Source organism: Temnothorax nylanderi, unplaced genomic scaffold (genome assembly GCF_030848795.1).
Source record: "Temnothorax nylanderi isolate EJ_2023f unplaced genomic scaffold, tnyl_v1.0 TNYL_tig0004_pilon, whole genome shotgun sequence".
Lineage (NCBI taxonomy): Eukaryota > Metazoa > Arthropoda > Insecta > Hymenoptera > Formicidae > Temnothorax > Temnothorax nylanderi.
Window position 1 is genome coordinate 3,254,322 of NW_027249066.1, and position 21,215 is coordinate 3,275,536.

The 21,215-nt window shown below is 38.1% G+C and overlaps 3 protein-coding genes across 4 annotated transcripts; 1 reads left to right on the forward strand and 2 right to left on the reverse strand.

The window, feature by feature from the left end:
- Positions 1-1,997: 1,997 nt before the first annotated feature.
- Positions 1,998-8,806, reverse strand: LOC139772680 (uncharacterized). The gene is made up of 6 exons (XM_071706556.1): positions 8,782-8,806; positions 5,442-5,476; positions 3,808-4,705; positions 3,019-3,729; positions 2,863-2,937; positions 1,998-2,820 (listed from the first exon to the last, which is right to left on the reverse strand). Exons 1-6 carry the CDS (start codon positions 8,804-8,806, stop codon positions 2,153-2,155), a joined length of 2,412 nt encoding a protein of 803 aa, XP_071562657.1. The 3' UTR covers positions 1,998-2,152.
- A 7,269-nt stretch (positions 8,807-16,075) lies between these two features.
- Positions 16,076-18,481, reverse strand: LOC139774913 (uncharacterized). Its single transcript, XM_071710454.1, has 3 exons — positions 17,794-18,481; positions 17,045-17,436; positions 16,076-16,498 (listed from the first exon to the last, which is right to left on the reverse strand). The coding sequence occupies exons 1-3, from the start codon at positions 17,842-17,844 to the stop codon at positions 16,258-16,260; spliced, it is 684 nt and encodes a 227-aa protein (XP_071566555.1). The 5' UTR covers positions 17,845-18,481; the 3' UTR covers positions 16,076-16,257.
- A 7-nt stretch (positions 18,482-18,488) lies between these two features.
- On the forward strand, positions 18,489-20,586 carry Rpp30 (ribonuclease P protein subunit Rpp30). 2 transcript variants are annotated; one of them, XM_071710443.1, is made up of 8 exons: positions 18,489-18,630; positions 18,818-18,971; positions 19,054-19,259; positions 19,522-19,590; positions 19,701-19,901; positions 20,042-20,109; positions 20,197-20,276; positions 20,349-20,586. In XM_071710443.1, the coding sequence occupies exons 2-8, from the start codon at positions 18,869-18,871 to the stop codon at positions 20,447-20,449; spliced, it is 828 nt and encodes a 275-aa protein (XP_071566544.1). In that variant the 5' UTR covers positions 18,489-18,630; positions 18,818-18,868; the 3' UTR covers positions 20,450-20,586. The 2 variants fall into 2 exon arrangements, with proteins under 2 accessions (XP_071566544.1, XP_071566537.1); XM_071710436.1 differs by having other exon boundaries at positions 18,489-18,971.
- Positions 20,587-21,215: the final 629 nt, after the last annotated feature.

Below are 21,215 nucleotides of genomic sequence, written 5' to 3' on the forward strand. Positions count from 1 at the left end.
GTGATGTGAATAGCAGGATGAGGCATTTCGTACGACCCAGTTAACTATGTCAGACAATTTAAGACGCGTAAACGAACCGCAGCGAGCCTCTCGCAACACGTTTATCTAATGTAACGTCACTGCCATGGGAATCCGCAAAATCATTTGCCTGTCGAATGACTCGACTCGACTTGACTCGGCTCAACCAACCCGGCTCGAGACTCCGCGGCTCGCATCTCTCAGAAGACGGCGCGGCGCGTTACGAAATACACGCAACTATAAATCGCGAAACGATGATCGCACGTAGCCCGCGCGCATACACGAATTTATGTAACCTACCCCCGACACGAACAATTTGAAATGACTAATTATAGTAATGAGAGGGAAGGGAAAGGCAATATGTAGTAACGCACGTATGTGTTACTCGTCTCTCGCGCGGGTTACAGTAACCCGCGGGACCTATAGTGAATAGAGACAACATAATTCTTGCAAAGGTGTTTCCTTTATTTCGCGCATAAAATATACATAATGGCATCCCACGTAGGAGTCTCAAACCATTGTTATAAAAATATAGGTATATGTATATATAATTATGTCATGCGTTGCTTGCTTAACTATATATGACAATGATACGCTCTTCGAAAGAAATCGGACTCTCACCGCTTCGTTATTTTTGGATCGCGTGGAAATTAATTAGGTACTATCATATTTTGTCGAAATGATAATTGCGCTGCTTCTCCATTTTAAAGATATGACGCCCAAAGTGCTAAGTTATAAAGTTATTTTAAACATTCTTGTAAAAAGTACACTCGCAGTTTTACGTGTTATAATTTACTTATACAATATTTGTTATTGCAATCCTATAAATATAAACTTGCAGTTTGAATTATACTAACAAAATATGTCGTATAAATCGTTAAAAATTGTGTCCTGTACGTTTCATAATCAATTACATTGTGTTTGATAAATATAATAATTGACTGTGTTAAAAGTGTTATTATATGACACTTCATTAAGGCAAGGATGCCTTAAAATGTTAAACCGTGCACCTCATTACGCGTTTTCACGTGTTTGATTACATTTAATCGATATAATCTTATTTCTAACCGTACAAAAATCTAAGTGCCGATCACATCCGCATGACGTCCGATTCATCTCTTTTGATAATAAGATCGTAAGTGGTATGGTTTATATTTTTATTAAAGCTGAATAAATAAATACGTTGCGTTTTTAATACTTACAAACTGCATATATTCTATCAACGTCTTCGGCTGGTTTTGATACAGAGTAATCGATAATATCGGTTACAATAATAATAATTTTAATAATTATCACATTGGCAATTAATAATATCAATACTATTAATAATAACGTCAATAATTATTTTTGTTTCTGTGTAGGAATAAAATTGGATTAGAGTATAACGTTTATTTAATAACAATAAAAATTTAATGTTTTTATTTTAATTAGTAAGATTTAATTAGACGACGATGAATATATTCAGCATACAGGTCTTAATATTATTCACTCATGATTTCATTAGAAGGTTTCCGTTAAATACTTTTTTTTATGCGATTTAACATAAAAAATATTTCTTGTATATCAGATCAACCTACGATTTATCAATTACTTTTAATATAACAATAGATGCCAAATAAATCAGAGAAAAAAATTATTTGCAATTATATTGCAAATTATATTGCAATAAAACATTTTAAATTTATAAAATTATTCTATAATTTGAGAAAATAATATTTTTATGTTTTACTATAATAGTAAAATGTAAATTATATGTGTATTTTATAATATATTAGTATTGAATTAAAACATAATTCAATACTAATATGTATATTTTGTATATAATATAAATATTAATATGTAAATATATGTAATATATTTTTTATATAAATATTTTTTACTAGTAAAACTAATCGGAAACTAATACATAAGCAACAATATAAACTGCATCAACTGAAAGCGTGGAAACCTCAGAAAGGATGAGTAAACGGTTAAGCAGAATAATCGGATTTCCTATATGTAAAAGTGAATGCAATACGAATTATCGATATCACTTAGATTACGCAAGTATAGAGGCTCGTATTTACACGTGTTATTCGTCATCAACAACGGTGGGAATCATTGTTAGATGCCGATTGAAAGTTTAGCTTCATGTTTATCCAATCCGCGGCGGCAAGTACTCACGATCTGGCATCGCAGGGCCTTGCGGCGGGAACGGCGAACCCGTATCAGGTTTTCCAGGAATACCTCCTGGCCCAGAAGGCCCACTTGGAAACGATGGGCCGCTTGGTCTACCGCTAGGATATCCACTTGGGCCACTAGGTCCTTGTGGACGACCACCCGGTGCACTTGGGAAGCCGCTTGGACCTTGCGGACCAGTAGGTCCTTGAGGTTGTCCTGGATATCCTGGAGATGGTCCACCCGGTCCCGGATAACCCGGACCACTAGGTCCTTGAGGTCTTGTCGATGGGCCAGTAGGGGCAGAAGGTCCTTGAGGCCTTCCAGGATATCCTGGCCCGCCTGGTCCTTGAGGCCCTTGAGGTCCCGGTGGTCCTGGCGGCGGACCTAAATAACTGGGTCCTGGTCGACCAGATGGAATTTGCGGTCCCGGACCGGATGGAACTCCCGGTCGTCCAGGAAAACCGCTTGGACCGCTGGGACCCGTTGGCCCCTGAGGACCCGTTGGACCTGAGGGTCTCCCTGGATAACCGCTTGGCCCCGGCGGTCCTTGAGGTCCTGATGGACCCTGAGGCCCTGACGGACCTTGTGGTCCTCCTGGGTAACCGCTTGGTCCTGACGGACCTTGAGGTCCTCCTGGATAACCTGGACCACCAGGACGTTGCGGACCTCCTGGATAACTTGGACCACTTGGGCCACCAGGAGCACCTGGACCACCTGGTCCACCAGGAGCGCCTGGACCTCCTGGATAACTTGGCCCACCTGGGCCACCAGGAACGCCTGGACCTCCTGGATAACTTGGCCCACCTGGGCCACCAGGAACGCCTGGACCTCCTGGATAACTTGGTCCACCTGGGCCACCAGGAGCGCCTGGACCTCCTGGACTAGGTCCAGAAGGTCCCGAGGGTCCTGCAGGTCCTTGACTTGGTGCTCCCATTATAGAATAATCATAAATATTTTCATTTAAATAGTAAAGGCTTGGCGCGGAGCTGCAGTCGAATTGATTCCACCATACACAAACGAAAAATTGCTGATGGAAAATTGTCCCGTTTGGACAAAGGAAATCGTAGGTCTTATTGTTGGCACATATGTGAAAAACTTGGCACTGGGCTTCCACGTCGGCATAATAACCAGGGAATTGTTGGGCATCGCAGCGAAAACCGGTCTCCGGAATTTCACTGTATATAGGATAGTCGCGACCAGGCTCGCCTGGAATAGCTGAATAATCACCTTCGTCATATGATCCATCATCTTCATGCGTGTATTCTCCAGGTCCTCCGGGTCCGCCAGGACCTACCGGATGGCCAGTACCTGGGAATCCTCCTGGCCCTTGCGGGCCTGGTCCACCTGGGAATCCTCCTGGCCCTTGCGGGCCTGGTCCACCTGGGAATCCTCCTGGCCCTTGCGGGCCTGGTCCACCTGGGAATCCTCCTGGCCCTTGTGGGCCTGGTCCACCTGGGAATCCTCCTGGCCCTTGTGGGCCTGGTCCACCTGGAAATCCTCCTGGCCCTTGCGTTCCTGGTCCACCTGGAACTCCTCCTGGGCCTTGTGGACCTGGGCCGCTCGGGTAACCTCCTGGTCTTTGTGTTCCTGGCCCGCTTGGAAAGCCTCCCGGTCCTTGCGGGCCTGGGCCGCTCGGATAACCTCCTGGTCTTTGTGTTCCTGGTCCACTTGGATATCCTTCTGGTCCTTGCGGGCCTGTACCACTCGGATAGCCTCCTGGTCTTTGCGTTCCTGGTCTAGTACTAGGATAGCCGCCGGGAGATGTTCCACCTGGGCCTTGCTGACCTCCAGGACCTCCTGATCCTGGATATCCGCCTGGTCCCTGAGGACCTGGACCACCGCCAGGTCTTTGAGTACCTCCAGGATAGCCAGTTCCTGGCCCTCCACTAGGATATCCACTTCCCGGGCCACTAGGCTTTTGTGCTCCACCGGGATAACCTCCAGGAGCTTGTCCGCCGGGAAATCCTTCACTTGGTCTTTGTCCACCCGGCCGACCACTAGGATATCCAGGACCTTCTGGCTTTCCTTCGCCGGGCCCACCGCTTGGGTATCCAGAAGGTCTTTGTCCACCTGGAAACCCGCCCGGTGCTTGTCCACCAGGTCTGCCACTAGGATATCCACCACTTGGTCCTGTTGGAAACCCTTCTGGTCGTCCACCTGGTCCACTCGGTGTACCTTGACCCGTTCCTGGCCTCCCTGTTGGTTCACCGCTCGGAAATGGAATTGATGGCCGTCCACGAGGATATCCTCCACCAGAAGGTCCTTGACCCGATGGAAAGCTAGGCTGCTGCCCACCTGGTTGAACACCACCTGGTCGTCCTGGAAATCCTGATGGTCCTGTTGGGTAACCACCTGGTCTTCCAGGTTGTTCACCAGGAGCTCCTGGTCCTCCAGGACCTCCAGGTGCCCCTGGACCGCCAGATGGATATCCTCCGGTAGTACTTGGAAATCCTCCTGGTTTTGCGCCAGGACCTCCGCCTGGTATAAGTCCATTTGTCGGCCTAGGGTAATTATATCCCTCGTCAGTCTGTAATATTAATTATCATATATAGAGAATGTCCACTAAATCATAATAGAATCGATGAGATACGTAATATTTCGTAAAGAAACAAAAAAAGATGTATAGCATTTTTTGCTAAGAAAAAATTACATAATTCATATTTTTATTATCGACATTTTTAACGTTGAAATTAAATATTATTTTAAACGATATTAATTTACTCATATTTGATGCAATTTACTCATATAATGTATAATTCGGTTTAAATACGTTTACTATCGTTTTTGGTATCACTTTAGCTCATGAGATCATGAGCTCATTGAAATCATGATACCCTTGAACGATTAATTATATCAGATTTATGGATTCCGACATCGTTAGAATCGTGCTGGTAGAAAAGTCCGAAGGAGCGTCTTCGCATCCTCGATCATTGTGATCGTTGTGGAGTTACAACAGTTACAGTCACGATCGATTAATATGAGAGTGCTTAAACTTGCGCAACCGAAAATGCTGTTTCATAAGATGGGAAAGAAGGAGTAAAGATGTGTTGATCGTGAAAAATTGAAATGACTACATCACGCTGATTTACACCGACTTTTATGTACCGCTTTTCTAATGGAGATTAAAGAATGTGAAAACGCAGCTTAAGTTTCGAGTCGAATAAATTAATCGTAAACGAATTCGCGAATTACATCTTAAAGACACTATTATCTTAAGTTTTCTTTTTTTAGTGACATAATTTATGCTTAAGCGAGTTACTTACCTGAGCTAGAGCTGTACGAGTGACAGCCAGCAAGACTGAAACAAATAAAAACAAGACAGTATTATTTTTGGTCACGCACCTTGACAAATTGCGAGATCTTTATTTGACGCTGTTGTTACGAGATCGTTACAAATTTATCATAGTAAGAATTTTTACTATGACATCAATTATCTCTCAAGTGCTAACGGCTGTATGTCGCCGAGTCGCCTCCAGTAACTACCGCAATTCGTCGCGATGACGAGAAGTTGCGTGCGAGTCTCACAGAAGAGAAATGTGTCTTGAAAAATCTCTGACATAACTTCCCGTCTAATTAATTAAGGAGCATTGTCGAGCGCGCTTAGAGCGTAGGCACGGTGAAGTTATGGGTTCTTCGCACGCTTGGCCGTACGTAAATCACGAAAAAAAATGAAGAGGGATAAACGCAGAAGAAAGGACCGCGCGTGCTAGAGAGAGAGAGAGAGAGAGAGAGAGAGAAAGATAAGCGAGCTGCAGTGCGTGTGCTGTGTTACACGAGAGTTGTGAAGACTCCCGTGCGCGTTTTCGCAATGACACCGACATGCCGGTCCGCGGATCACGCAAGCTAGTTAAGCAGATACAGAACTCTGGTTCTTGAGCATGCGAGAAGATCCAGATGGTGATCTCTCTCAAACTTCACTTTATGGAGTGATGTTCGCAAAAATAAGTCATTTATTTCAATTATTATGTAGAAAACCTGTGCGATCAGAAAGAAAAACTTTAAATACTTTTTTCTTAGTAAATCTCATTTGCTAATTATAAAGTACGCTTTATTAAAATATCTCTTAATTTCTCGCAACATAGCGGCATCGAACATATAGCTATTGAAAATATCTTCGATAAATGTTATACACAAGTAGCAAAATGAATTATAAAAATCTTAATTAATCTTTCCTGTTATCGCGATGAATATCGTTCTTAATGAATAACTGTAATTATCAAACGTTTCGTACGTCGATATCCCCAGGCGTTGACGTTGATAAATTAAGATCTAATGGTGACTTTACTTTGACATAGATTAATAGGTGTAACTGAGCAAATACGATTGACATGACCTCTGCGGCTCAAATAAGAGCGTTGTCACAGCGAGTCATAGGTAATCAAGAAAATTACTTTTTATCACTGCACATACGAATTTTGTTTCCGTACTCAATAATTTATCGATCGTGATTTAATTTTGAATTAGCTTTATATTTTTTATCATTTACATAAAATAGAATGAAACTTTGCGCTTACAAAAATAATTGCAATAAAAGCGAATTATCCAATGTCTAATAAGACAGTAATTCATAAATCTTACATTGAATCTTCACGAAATCGCTAATAAAATTTTATTTTAAAATCAATTACGCATAGAAATATAAATGGTAAATTTTACGGCAACGCTTTCTCTCTAGTGATTTCCAGTTTCAATGGGCGAATTATTAAATACGAAATATAGCTGAATTATTAAATACGACTAAAAAGCGCAAGGAATTGTTTGAATAGTTATGACCGTCGTGAGCATGCGGAAACTTTTTTTCCATATTTAAATGTACTATAAAACAATTTTACAGGAGATCTTTCTCCTCCCCATTCTCCATTCGTTATTTATTTCCACACCACGCATAATTTGGCCAAAAGGCCATTTCAAGCAACAATATCGCAGCACCATTATTCGTACATCTTCCTGTTGTCGGTTGATAGCCTCGGTTTTGGTTACCTCGAAACAATGGGGCGAAGATCAAGATGTGGCCGAACCTCGCGTGATCTACGAAGATAATCCGAGCACGGTACTCGATGCATCGTTCGAGAGAATCTTTGACCGTTACGTGGTTACACTAGTGTTGCACGATCGTCAGAGTATTGACGTAACTTGCCCGAAGGGAAGCCGTGTGGCGGAAACGGCTTAACCCGTTTATTTCAGCTATTTCTTCGGATTACGAATTTTTCTTATCTGGCATCTCCACCGAAAAAAAGCATCGCATTTACTCCGTAGGGTATCAATGTTAGGCAGTTATAGCAATACGTTAAAAACTTTATTTAAATTATCATTCAGTCTTTATGAGTTGCAATATATCAACTATAAGGAAACTGCGATAGTTCATATTTCATAATTTGACTTTAAAATTGGAAAAGTTTGGCTTGCTTCTGAATTATTCTTCGTTTTTTTCTTTGCCTCTCCAAGCGCTCGCCTTTTTCATAGATTTACGATCTTGAACGGTGCTCGTTTTTAAGATTCGTTAGAGAAGCAAAGTGATAAAAGTTGCGCTAACACGGTACGCTGCATACACTTGACCTTTATTTTAAGTGCGGGTGATCGTAAGCGTAAAGGGTGACCCCGTAATACGTAAAAGTGCGTTGGAACAATACCAGCCCACGGAACGCTGGCTTATCTCTAATTCGTTTTAATTAAAGGATGTTACGAAAAAATACCGTAGACCTTGCGTGAAGGTTCCATCGAAATTTAAGACTCGTGAACCGTAATATTATAACTGAGTTGTAGAAGACGTACTTATTATGAGAGCTTGAATCTAATTAATTTATTATTGGATAAAATAATTGTTTCAAAAAATAAGATTTTTGAAAAATACACAGCTTATACTGTTAATTTTTTCGCGTATTTGGAACGACAATTACGACTTGCCTATAATTTGTTTTTATAGTCCGAAATAATGCATTCTAACTATGTATACGAAAGAAAATTTAATAAAAGTTAAATATTATTCTTAGTTCATGTAAAATGTCGAAAACAGACTCTTCTTCTTATTATTATTGAATATGTAAAATTACTTGTGAAACATATTTATTAGAAAATTTTCATTCTGTCACGTTCGCTGTGATGATCGCTCATGAAGTTTCCCTCTCTTTTTATATCTTTGCTGCTGTGATTTGCAGTCGTCACACGGGCAAGAGCCAAGCATTGTCAAAGAATGCCATACCGATTGCGTGGCTCGTAATGGCGCGTATGACAACTTATACGGTACGATAATTCGATGAACGGAAGGTAAAGTTAACGTAGGATTGCTCAACAATTGCTTGGAGACTTTTCATCTCCTTCGATTATTGAGACGAAGGTTATACTTGACGTTGGGACACGTCACAAATTGCGAACTTTCTTTTCTCTGTCCACGACACTGCAATCTCTGCTAATCTTTCTGTTTTCTCCAAAGGAAAACCGACGGATATTGCCGCGTGGTTTCTTGCGTCGCTTTTTGTTAGCTCTTCCCATGTGCTTATTTGATGGCATGCTAACGTAACAACCCGATTACTACATTAGATGATTACGCGAGGTGAAGCCATGCGATGAACCCAATATCTTGAATCAATATCACTTTTGTCTTACCGATCCACAGCAAGCGTAGCCGCATCTTTGCTGGCGCAAGCACCCTCAAGGAGTGGGCGAGTCTGAAAAGATAATGCAATCATCGATTGATCTCTTTCATATGTAGTTAGTAGAGATGTTGATATATAAGAAGATGAAATTGCATCGGAGAAGATGAATATTGCATAATTTTGAGAATTATTTCCGCGTCCATAAATAAAATTTATTAATATTTATACATTTTGTTATTTGTTGTTGAAAATGTAATTTATTTCGCTAAGATATGTATAACATTTCTGTTAAAAATGCTCTCAAATCATAAAATTTGTTTATGTGCTATTATTATATAATAGCATTATAATAAAAAATAATGAATTCTAAATAGATTTATATTGCATTGATTAATTTTAATGCTAAGATATTAAGTTAATAAATGATAAAGAAACTAAAGAATTAGAATTAATTAATATTTCTTCGTAAAATATAAAATCTATTTTTTATATAATACGAAAAAGTTTTAAAAATCCTAAATACGTACAGAAATTTAGTGTGATAACGTTGTAACGGTAAAAAGAAAGAATTTGAATGTTCTATATGTTTCTTACATTATAAATTTATGCAATATTCTGAATATCGATACTTGGTTGAGCACATGCACATGTTATTGTAACTTCCGTCGTTCATTTCTGTACACGAGGGGTTAATGTATTTAAACATATTTATAAAAAAAAAATGGAACTCCAAGACACGCTCGAATGGAAATCACTGACCGTGTTGCTTTAATACACTGCGTTCCTCGTTCGATCCCCGAGCATCGCGCACGAAAGTTCAGGACCTTCGTCGGGTCATTCGTGCGTGTTATTGGTGCCACGTTGGGATACGCGCACAGATGCATTAGAGAGGAAAAATGTAATAAACGAACTCAGTTCTCGGGGCGAACACTTGGTCGGAAAACGAAAAAGGGATCCGTGCGACAGACGTGAGAACTCGCAGAGTCGTGGAGCGAACAAAAGCGCGATCGTGGCCATTAGGGGGATGAAGTGGTGTCGTGGACTCACCCAACCGATCCGTACAAAACACACCGCAGTGCTGAGGTAAGTCAAGACAGTGACTGATGGTGGAAGTAACTTCATCGGCATATATATCCTTGGATAGCACCCCGAGTGCTGATACGCCCCCACCAGGGATGAGCCCCGGCGCTCATCCTTCGACCTCCTCCAGATCGAGCCCCCTTTTTTCCTCTGTTCCTCGGGATGCAAGGTGGGGAAGCACGCGAAACCGCGGATAGCGATGGGATGGATCCTTTCGCGCGAGGCTGTACTTCTGAAAATCGTAGGTGAGACGAGGCCATTGCTTCCGCACTGACTCACCTCTTGTTCGTCAAACTTCAAGAGATACCTATAACTCATGTTGCAATTATAATATAGTTTATTCAGATAATTTTTACGATAATAATAATAATCATTTTAAGAGAATAAGAGATATTTTGTATATAAACATGTAAATATAATAAACAATCATAAATACTTTTTGTATGAATTTTAATAATAATTTATATTTTAATAATTATAGGTGAAGTATTTATTAAATATTTAATACAAGATGTATTTTATATAATATGACATATGTGATATCCATCTAATAAATAAAGCAGGAACCACGTTTAAAAGTAAGCGTGTCGGATAGAGAGGTGAGGAATCTGGATCTCTTTGACCCCGGGTGATTACCTAAAGTAAATATCGACAGGTTGGGCCCGAAATAGCGGGAACGGATCTAGCGCGGGCCCATTACTATCCATAAGCAGTGCGCTATCCATGAAACGACCTCACGACGTAAGTGACCCGCTGCGGGGCCGAAGGAGGCCTTCTTCAGAGAGAGGGGGGGGGTCCTGACGGGGAATCTCGCGGAGATGAGCAGCTCGTGGGAGGCCGGGGTTAGTGAAAGTGAAATACTGCAAGTAGAGTAACGTCTACTAGAGTGCCGCGTATTTCGCGCTGCTCTAGTCGACGGTGAGGATCTCTTTAAAGAAGGAAGATCGCGAAGATTGTCTCTGTATCTCGATCTATTTGTATTTAAATAGAAAAGACCATGTTACTGCCGCGATTACCCTCTGCTTATTAAAGTATACGAGCAGAATTTACATAACTTTTCATTAGCAATTGAAATACAAATGAACGGAACAAGCAAATGAATTATTAATAAAAATATCTTCTTTTTAATTCTAACAAATGTTTCTATATTTGGGGCAAAATTATAATAAATTATTACTTATATATAATCTAACAATTAATTAATCCTTAGAAAATCAAATAAGATTTATTTTATTTCATAGAAGATTATAGACATATAAAAAATATATATTTATCTTCAAATATTTTGAAATATTTATTATTAAAGAGATATAAATACGAAAAACATTTTAATAATTCATTATTTTTATTAATATATATACATAATTCTTACAAAATATATAAATTTGTAGTTCTTCTTTAAAGAATTTTCCCATAAGATTGTGAAGCAATTGCGTTTGTAAATTTATGGTACTGTTGTTTCTAGCACCGAACCTTCGCCTGAGATCAAAGAGAAGTGATTCCTAATAAATAATGCATGATATCGGAAAGCTGTAGAAAATAATACCCTTCGATATGAAGAAGGTACAGAGGAGCACACAAATGCTTTTGAAACGTCTCTTGCTTTTTTTTCCAATTGAGATGCCGAGGCTATCTGGAATGATTAGAAGGGTAGTAGAATAAGGGCCAGTTTCACCAACGTCGATTAACTCTAACCTTCGATTAAACTCACTCTTCGTCTCTTTCTAAGGGGGACAGTTAGAAAGAGACGAAGAGTGAGTTTAATCGAAGGTTACAGTTAATCGGCGTTGGTGAAACTGGGTCTAAATCGTATTGATTTTGTCGTTTAACAGAGAAGAGCAAGTCAAATTTAATGACAAAAGCAGCTTAGAGTACCCTGTGCGTGATGTGCCAAGTTCCTCTGTCATATATGACACAAAAAGAAGATCTAAATAAACAAGTCTTAAATTTTTTAATTTATATTAACATTATTAATATTATTAACTAAAAATGTTATTGATATTTTTTCCAATCAATTTTTTAAAACAAATAATTTTTCTTTTTTTTTCGACATTTTATTCAACAAATTGCCTCATAAACAGCAACTTTCTTTTGAATAAGTTTTCTGGCTTGCTCAATCCTCTCTCGATTGATTGTCTCTTTGACGAATCTTTAGAGGATTTACTTACGGTATAATTTTACGTATGAAAATCACTACGATGACGCAGCGCTCTGTCGCTGTCAAAGAACGAGCGATTCCATTCGTTCTTTGACAGCATTCTTCTCTCGCCCCGTTTCGGACTCATAATCGGTCCGTGTCATCGCACAATCATTATCGGACGTACGTAGTGACACGACGTGTCTTCGCACGTTCTCCTCTACGGTGCTTTCACCGTAGAAGTGCGAGTTATTGCATTGCGTGGGCGGTATAAAGTATAAAGGCAGTCGGCGCGTAACTCAACGCCAATATGGGACAAAAGCGGGCGCCGATATCGACTTCTCGCTTCGCGCGCAACGCGCATCGCGATTACCGCGTAATGCCTATAACGCACGATTTCCGCTTAATAAGGCTTAATCCCGTCGCATGCGGCATGATGCCATCCACATTCGCGACCACGTGCATACACGTTGGCACAAAGTCTCCAGCGGCAATTACAGAGACGAGTCCCGGGGCGAGAATGGCATCGATACAACTATTTGCTAAGTTATCTTATAGATGGACGGACGAGATTTCAGTTTGCAAAACCTCGAGGGTACTAGACATGAGCCCCCGAGGCGAGTATCTCCTCGCTCCTTCCGTCCCTCAATATCCTAACTACGTGCCATGCAAAAACAAGTTTAGTTGCATCGAACATTGCATCTCACTCGTAGCTCTAAAGATTCTCGGTACATTGAAGATTTATAAATTAATTTAGATTAAATATACATACATGTATATTTAATAATAATCTTACTTCCAATCACTACTAGATCTTAAATAATGAAAATCTATCAAGCAACAGCGATTCTGCTTCGGACGTATAGAAGAAATAAATTTTAAAACTCGAAAAAAATTGCGGAGTGCATTATATTCATCTTCATAAGACGGTCGAGTTGGTAAAGCTTGCGATATTCATCAATGTCCAATATATCCTAGCGTCCTATATAGAAAGGCCCCGACTATAATCGTATTAGCGTTTCTGCTGAAATCCATCAGCGATTTAATACGATTGCGATAATCGTTTACGCATTGCAGAATCATCCATTCCTCTAGAACTAATCGTTAATGAAGTCTAACGATTGGCTGTATCAGAATTCATCTATTTTATGAATACTTTAAGAATTTCTTCATAAAGCCCGTGGCAATTAGAATAAACATAGAAATAACGTTATGGAAGAAAAAAAAACTGATTACGATTATAATAGCAGTATCCAATGCATTCGTCACTCGCCACTATGACGAATAAGTTCTCACATTGCGATGAATGTATGAATACATGAAAATTAATCATGATATTTTTCAAATTATTTCCACGAATAAAGCGCATATCTGACAATAATATCAACAATAATATTACAATCTGCAACATTTCAAAGTGTACGTTTAATTTTAGAACCAAAATAAGAAAAAGATTCTTAAAATAGTCTATTTAAATAACGAGAAATCCTTAGACATTACTTTAAATACTCGTTTTCAATGTATATTATTTAACTAATAAAATAAAGAATTAAAAATACATACAATTATGATTTCAAACTTGTCACTTGATCTAGTTTGAAGTGATATTGTAAATGCGGGGGAAGAAATCTATAAATACGATTAGTACAATTTCCATATAACGTTCTTTCAAGGCGGCGCAATGCTTCCGCGATAATTACATCAAATTTGTTCTCACGAGCGCGAGACTTCAATCGCACTTTCCGCGCCGCACTTGGTTCCCTCGCAAAACATGCCCGGAATCCACACTTATTGTGTTATGTATAACATCGACAATTGTCTCACGATCCGCCGGGATCTCCCAAGTGAGAAGAAACGGTTAAGTCATTTTGTCCCATCGGCAAATAATTTTTGTTAATAAAAAAAAAACAGGGTAATGATCTACGTTACATAATCTCGAAGTCATGTACTGCAACAAATCGATCACATTAATGCTTGAAAGAATTATGATTACAACATAATCGCGTGAGAAAAGTTCGACAGTAAATGTATTTGAATTATATATCCATGTTGCGAATACGTTAAACTTTATGAAAATCAGGGCAAACAAAGCGAGAGAAGGATTATCAGCAATCGTTTCCCTTACAACAATTGCATTACATCAGTGATGACAGATCATTCGGAAAGAAAGACAAGTCGACCTTGTCATCTCTCTCTTTCTCTCTCTCTCTCTCTCTTTCTCTTGTGCGCTTTATTCTTTTTATAATTTTTTTTTATACCGATCATCATTTATCCGACGATGTTTGCCGGATTATTATGTGTAGTAATAATTAGCTGTTGATTGAACTTCGTAATAACAACAAGGAAGAGGATTGAGATATTTGAAGTATGTGATAATTGGTGAACTTATAGGAATAATTTCTGCTATATGGAAGATAAAGCTTCAGAAATAAAGAAATAATGATTTTTCTTTAAACCTTTATTTTCTACAAAGTAGATCCGGAGTGTTGTATAGATACATTATATATATATTTTTATCATTATTTCCTTATATTTTACTACGTTATTAACTACTTTAGTTAATTATTACGACAAGCCATAAATAAGAAACAGCATTTCTATAGTAACAATCAAGACTCTTCAATGAAGCCCCTAGCTATTGTTAGCTTATTTTACATTTCACAACTTTAGAAGCTGATATTGCTTCACACAAGTTTGCGCAAATAAGAACCATCTTTAGCGGCTATACGTTAAAAAAATTAGCCGCTATTATAAGTTCTCTTATATACGCGTAGTGCAAATATCCTTTGCGTATTTCGCTATTCTCTAATGAGAGATTTTTCAAACTACTTTCCGATCGGGTAACGAGCACTTAGTACGCAATTTCCCGTACGCAGGAACGAGAAATTTAATCAAGGTCGTTGAAACCCTTCTTTCTGATTGACGTTCTTCAGCGATCGCTTTGCATATTGACACGTACGCGAATTGACTCGTGTACGGCGTGTCATAATTGACGCACGTCCGTTCCACGTCTACATCTGTTCAAGAGCTATGAATAGGAGCATTCAGATCGCGATCCGTGAGAATATTAAGGCATGGAGACGCGCGCGCCCATCCTCGCGAATCACGACTGACCTTCGCGCGAACGATCGCATCGTGACGGTGGAATCGGCGCTCGGGGACCGACCCGACCGACGCGAGATGCGGTGGACAGATATAGATTCAGAAGATCTAAACGCCCACCTCGCGGATCTCTCAGCGTTCACCCCCTTTTTCTCAGAATCCGGGAAATATCAAAGACGACGTAGAGATGCGCCACAGCCGTGTCTGCGTTTGCGCCATCGCTTATTCATCGCACGTTTATCGATGACGAGAGCCCTTCCTTCGTCCATAAATCGTGATATTATAAGCCGAAGTTGTCTTGAACGTAGCTCGGCTGCAAAAGTACGAGGGGATTAGATAGATCGCTTCGTGTTGGAGAGAAATCCATTTAGCCGAACAAGGAGAAATCTAAGACGGGAAGCTCAGCACTCAATATTAATTTTATCAGCTCGTTAGTTTTTACGGAATTGCTGTAGCATCTTCCGAATCTCATTTTTTGTATTTTGTATTTCTTTTTTGTACATGTATTTTATATTCGGTAATTGATAGATTAAAAGAGTGACAATCCCTTTCCTTAAAATAATTTATTTGCACACGGAACAGTTTATTCTATTAAAAAAAAAAACATTTTAGACGATTATTAATTTTCATGCTCCACTAATCGGTCGCAATTACTTTAAAATATAATTATATTTTGTACGTATGACTCTCTCTCTCTCTCTCTCTCTCTCTCTCTCTGATTACATGAAATAAATATGAAGAGCATGACTTACAAGCGAGGCACGATTCTAAGTCTGTTAACTGAGGCAACAGAATGCTAAGGAAACCTCTTTAAACAGTATCCTGCTGAAGTTTTGTGATTGCGCAGTTCTATTATTTAGACTGTTACTCTCTTCTCTCTTTCTTTACACTCTATAATAATTTCTTTAAGTATTAAAACGTAATTTCCGAAATAATTGCGTTTTCTGCTAAAAGATAATAAATAAAAAGAATTATGCTTCTCTGAAATATCCCGATCGAATGTATCGCGTGACTTAATGATAAAAATTCTCTCGAAAATAGCGAAGAGCCGGAGTCATATGTCACATTATTTACTTCAATAGGACAATTTATTAATAATGTTTACATAAAATGTTTAAAAAATTATATGAATGGCATGTGTAACGTTGTTCGATCTGCAGTTACAAATCACACAGGTAGGTAAACCGTTGGTCGATGCTTCGGCAAAGATTTAACGGAAAACTTAGGACGCGCAGGTGTTTCATTGGGAAGTCGTTTAGGGAAACCCAAATCATGGTTATGACGAATTGAAGCGCTGTCTCTGTTCCACCCTCGTCGTTCACTCTGCCAATTCTTATTCCAATATCTGTCCTCGTTACATTCACGCTGATAATTCCAGGATAGCTTCTGTTCACCTATTCTGATGCGTCTTTATAAAAGAATGAATAACGATTAGAGTAGTACTTGTAATAATACAAAGTATAAAGTTTAAAAAAATTGATAAATATAAATTAAATATAAGGCATATAAAAATTTCAAATAAATGTTCAAAGCAAACGTTATCTTATGCACGGAGAAAGTAAAATTTCTAATGCATTCAGATATAAAGTTTACATCAGCGTTAGGTCAGTACGATGTTTACGTATCGATATTACATCTGTCGTATAATTTTTAGATACTTAAACCGCGGTGGAAACTGAAAGTGGGGGAGTCCGAGATTGCTTTCCTGTGCGAATGAAAGTAGCGTGTCTATTATAATTAACAGCACGCGTGACTTATTTATCGCTTCATTTTATTATGAGATAATTCAGCGGAAACATAAAAAGAAATGTTACTGCAACGGATTTTTTTTTTCGGCGCTCAAACCGCGGGAGATAAGCAGATGCCGATTATGTAATCGCATGCGAATGAGGTATGGACGCACACGGTATAACAGTATGTATTTTGAACAATTCGTTACGTAATGCGTGCTCACCTATCAGCTTCCTCCATTGCTTTTGCAACCGCCTCGTTAATGGAGTAGAAACTTTGCGCGCGGGAGCAATCCACGGTGTACCACCACGTGCAGACCAGTCTCTCCTGATTGAATAACGTGCCGTTCGGACAAAGGAACGAGTCCTTACGGCCGCCGCGTTGGCAGATATGATACGCCTGGCAGTCGGCCTCAGGGTCGGCGTAATAGCCCGGATATCTCCATTCGCATACGAATCGCGTCCACGGAACTTGGTGGAAGATCGGATAATCTTTCCCGGCTATCCCGGGGATCCCGTCGTCATTCGACCATTGATCGCGCGGGCCCTCGTAACCGTATCCCCGGTCGTAAGACAGCTGCTTGTTGGGACGCACATACGAATATCCCTTGTGCGCCTATAAATATATATCTATAACTATAGCTCTCGTGCTTTCGGAATGAAATTTAGGAATAGATTCTTTAATTCCAAAAAATCGAATGTTTCTTTAAAAAGAATATCGAGGCATATCTTTGAAGTGTAAACTATAACAAGATTTAATTAATTCGTTTTCCTTTTTTTTTTAAATCGATATCGGAAAAAGTTAAGCAATGAAACCTTGTTTTTGTTTGATTCTGAGCACAAATTTTATATTTTGACGGAATTTTAATTCTCCCAGTTTAATTGCCAAATTATTTGACATTAATAACGAATTTGTGCGTTTCCTTGCAAAATTTTTAGCATCTTTGCGCTACGAAGAAAATCTAATACGTACTACGCAACTTGCGAGGGTGATCATTATGACGAGTCCTAACTTGAGTACCATGATCAAGTCTAATTTGGTAGCTCCAGCCAACAAAGTCACTTCAGATTATATTGAATCACGGAATATGAACTCGGTCTTTATATAGTTCTCGTAATGAGTTCAAGTACACGTGCATAATTATTCTGCCATTCAAAAACGGCGCATCCTTCGATCGAAGATATGATGGCGAAGGTGATACGTATTTCGGCAATTAAGAATTCACATGACGAAACAAAGACTCCCATCCTCTTCTCAAGGCACGCATCTCTAGATACGGCTAACGATACAATTCCCGATTAACAGTCGTCCGGAGCGTTGTGAATAAAAGATAGTTCCGTCAAATCAATCATACGCGATGATTAATCCCGGTCGCGTCACTCCGATCTGCATTGTCGAGTAACATCTTAATAGCTTTATCTCACATAACTTCGCCGTCGGTTCTATCCCATAATCCTTCTCGTCGGATTTTACTTTCGTACATAAATTTATTTTATAGTCAGGCTTTTTCTTTTAAGGGAACTTCCATACGTGGAATATGTTTCCTGTTTGAAACTACGACGAATTCTAAATCCCGCGCGTTTATTCAGCATTCAGTCGGCGCATGAACCTTGGTGACTCAGCAATATGGCGGAAGTCCTCCAGCTGTTTCGTTAGCTGTATACGGCGATCTAGCGTGGTCTCCGTAATAATGAGAAATTATCATATTTAGTGGTTTTCTTTAGTTTGTTGTGTTGGATTATTAACCGATATTGATTGCTTTGATATACTTAGAAATCTGTGACGCAGCAATAAAGCAATAAAGCCTTTGTAAGGCAGTAGGCACCACGTGTAGCGTTTTATGAATACTTTGTGCACCACGTGTAGCGTTCTATGAATACTTCTATAAAATATGCTCACTGAATTTCTTGTATTTCAATACAGAAATTCCTCATAGCATTGGTGTCCTTATTTATTACGATATCCAATTTTCTTCTATTCACCACGCTTGTTTTAGCCGATATTATTTGCGATATAATTTGCAATTATATTGATAGACGTTATAAAAATGGAAAATTTCAAATCAAATGAAGGATTTTTTGACTTGTGTGTAAATGTACCGGACGGAGGGGCGGATAATTTAAATAATATTTTATTAAGGTTATATGAAAGTAAGTTAATTGTGAGAGTAAACGATAGTACGAATAAATCAATCAGTGTTTTCATTATCTTGTGGATTTATTTTCGTATTAGTGGGTTATGGAACAGTGGCGTTAAATCAAACTGTAAATGAGAGTGCCATGGATAACGATAAGAAAAAGAAGCAAGACAAACTGGTAACAAGTGTAGTGCCAGATCCAATTGACGTTTCAAAACTAAATGAGAAATGGAAAGGAAAACTGTGTATACTTAACAGGCTAACATTTATTTGTTCAAGTGCTGCAAAGGCGCACACATTGGTGCAGTTTTATTATTATAAAATTTGTATTTAAACCATTTATTTTGAAAGCAGAGTAACTCGAGTTTTGAAATATTTAGTTTAAGCGGGATATTAATATATTACAGTACATTTCTATAATATATGTATCAAAAACGAGTGTTATGAAACTATTGATTACGCAATATTCATAATAGAAGCTGTATAGTTACATGAATTTTTCAAAATAGAAGGTTCATCTATATTGAAGTAATGATATTGTATTGAATATAGTTCCATTACAGGCACAATGTGCAAATTTGAAAAAATATGATATATATGCTCTCGTCCCAACCAAGCAAGATATATTAGAGGTTGGTGCACATATTTACTTTTTAAATTGCATCTTCAATATTTTCATATTGAATTTACATTATATCAATTCACACTATATTACCTCTGGTTTATTTATTTATTTTTTTAGTTTGCTTGTTCACAAATAAAAACGGATCTCATCACGATAAAGCCAGAAATTTCTGGCATAAGAATAAATCGAAAAGTATATCGGCAGGCAATAGCAAGAGATCTGTATTTCGAGATACAATACGCAGATCTTTTGAGACAAGAAACACGCGTAGCAACTCTTCATCATTCTTATCAGCTACAAACGTGTCGCATAAGCATGGTATGTATGTAATATATGTGTATTATGTAGATACGTATATTAGATTTTTATTGTAAGTTAGTTTTATCGTTGCTGTGGTAAATAATTTTAAATGTGCTTATTTTATTGATATGTCAAGACAGTCTATTTGTATGTTGCAGAATGTAATCATATCCAGTGGTGCAAACAACAGGAATTTAATCAGGAGTCCATATGATATCATAAATCTGTATCCTTTGATATAATGTATAATATCACGGAATTCTGTGTGAAATATTGGCGAAGTTAATTATTCAAGTCTTATCACGATGCATAGTGGATCTGTATTAGGTTTGCGACGAGATAGAGCCAAAGCAGTTATATTAAATGAATGTCAATTTTTTCTTTTAAAAGCGAGTAAGTTATTATAATTAAGCTCATTTTATACGAGACTGAATGAAAAGGAATTTATCGTTTTATTTATTTCAGAAAAACGAATATCGGGCAAAACGGTGTTTACGGTGGAATTTGCGGGAGAACCGGAGGTAGATGTCGAAGAAGCGGGAAAGAAGCCAAGAATAAATCTCTAAATTAATACCAAAATTCAACTTCTATAATTTATTTAATAAAAAAAATTTCTACCTTACAGTTTTTATATATGCTATATAGTAATATACATATATGTTACTTTCTAAAAATAAATTTATTATATTTTTATATAAATATACATATGCAAATTTTTAAATTTCTATTTTTCCTGCAATCTTTACGCAAAATAGCATTTATGTGACTTTTTTTGCTCAGTTTTCGATTTATACAATTGTAGAGGTTTAGAGTTGAAATTTACCTGCAAGAGCCATCTGTTAACCTGTTCTGTACTTTTCTTGCAAAATACATTATACATGCATGAGCATTCTGCTGTTTATGGTAATAATAAAACAATATTAATATTAATTATAACATACTGATTCATGTTACGATTTCTCTTTTTTAAATAATAAAAATTGTTTCGGCTGTAATAAAATTATCTGATATATTTCGCAGTATATGTTATTGTTACCGAGGATCGATATTACCATGAAATAATACTATCCAGAGGCAGTATTATTTTGCGTATTAACTACTTGCTTATTTAAAACATTGCGAAATAAAACTATTGGTTTTTTTATAAATGCGTAAAATTCTTCGCAATAAAAAATTAAATGAACTTCAATCAACAGCTGGTACAGCGGCTATGTTCATCTCAGTTAGATAAACGACTATCACTATGAGTTCAAAAAAATATGTATAAGGATTTTTTAATTAACGTTATCTCTTAACTTTATTACATTTAATGTGATGCATTTTGGTTGCAAT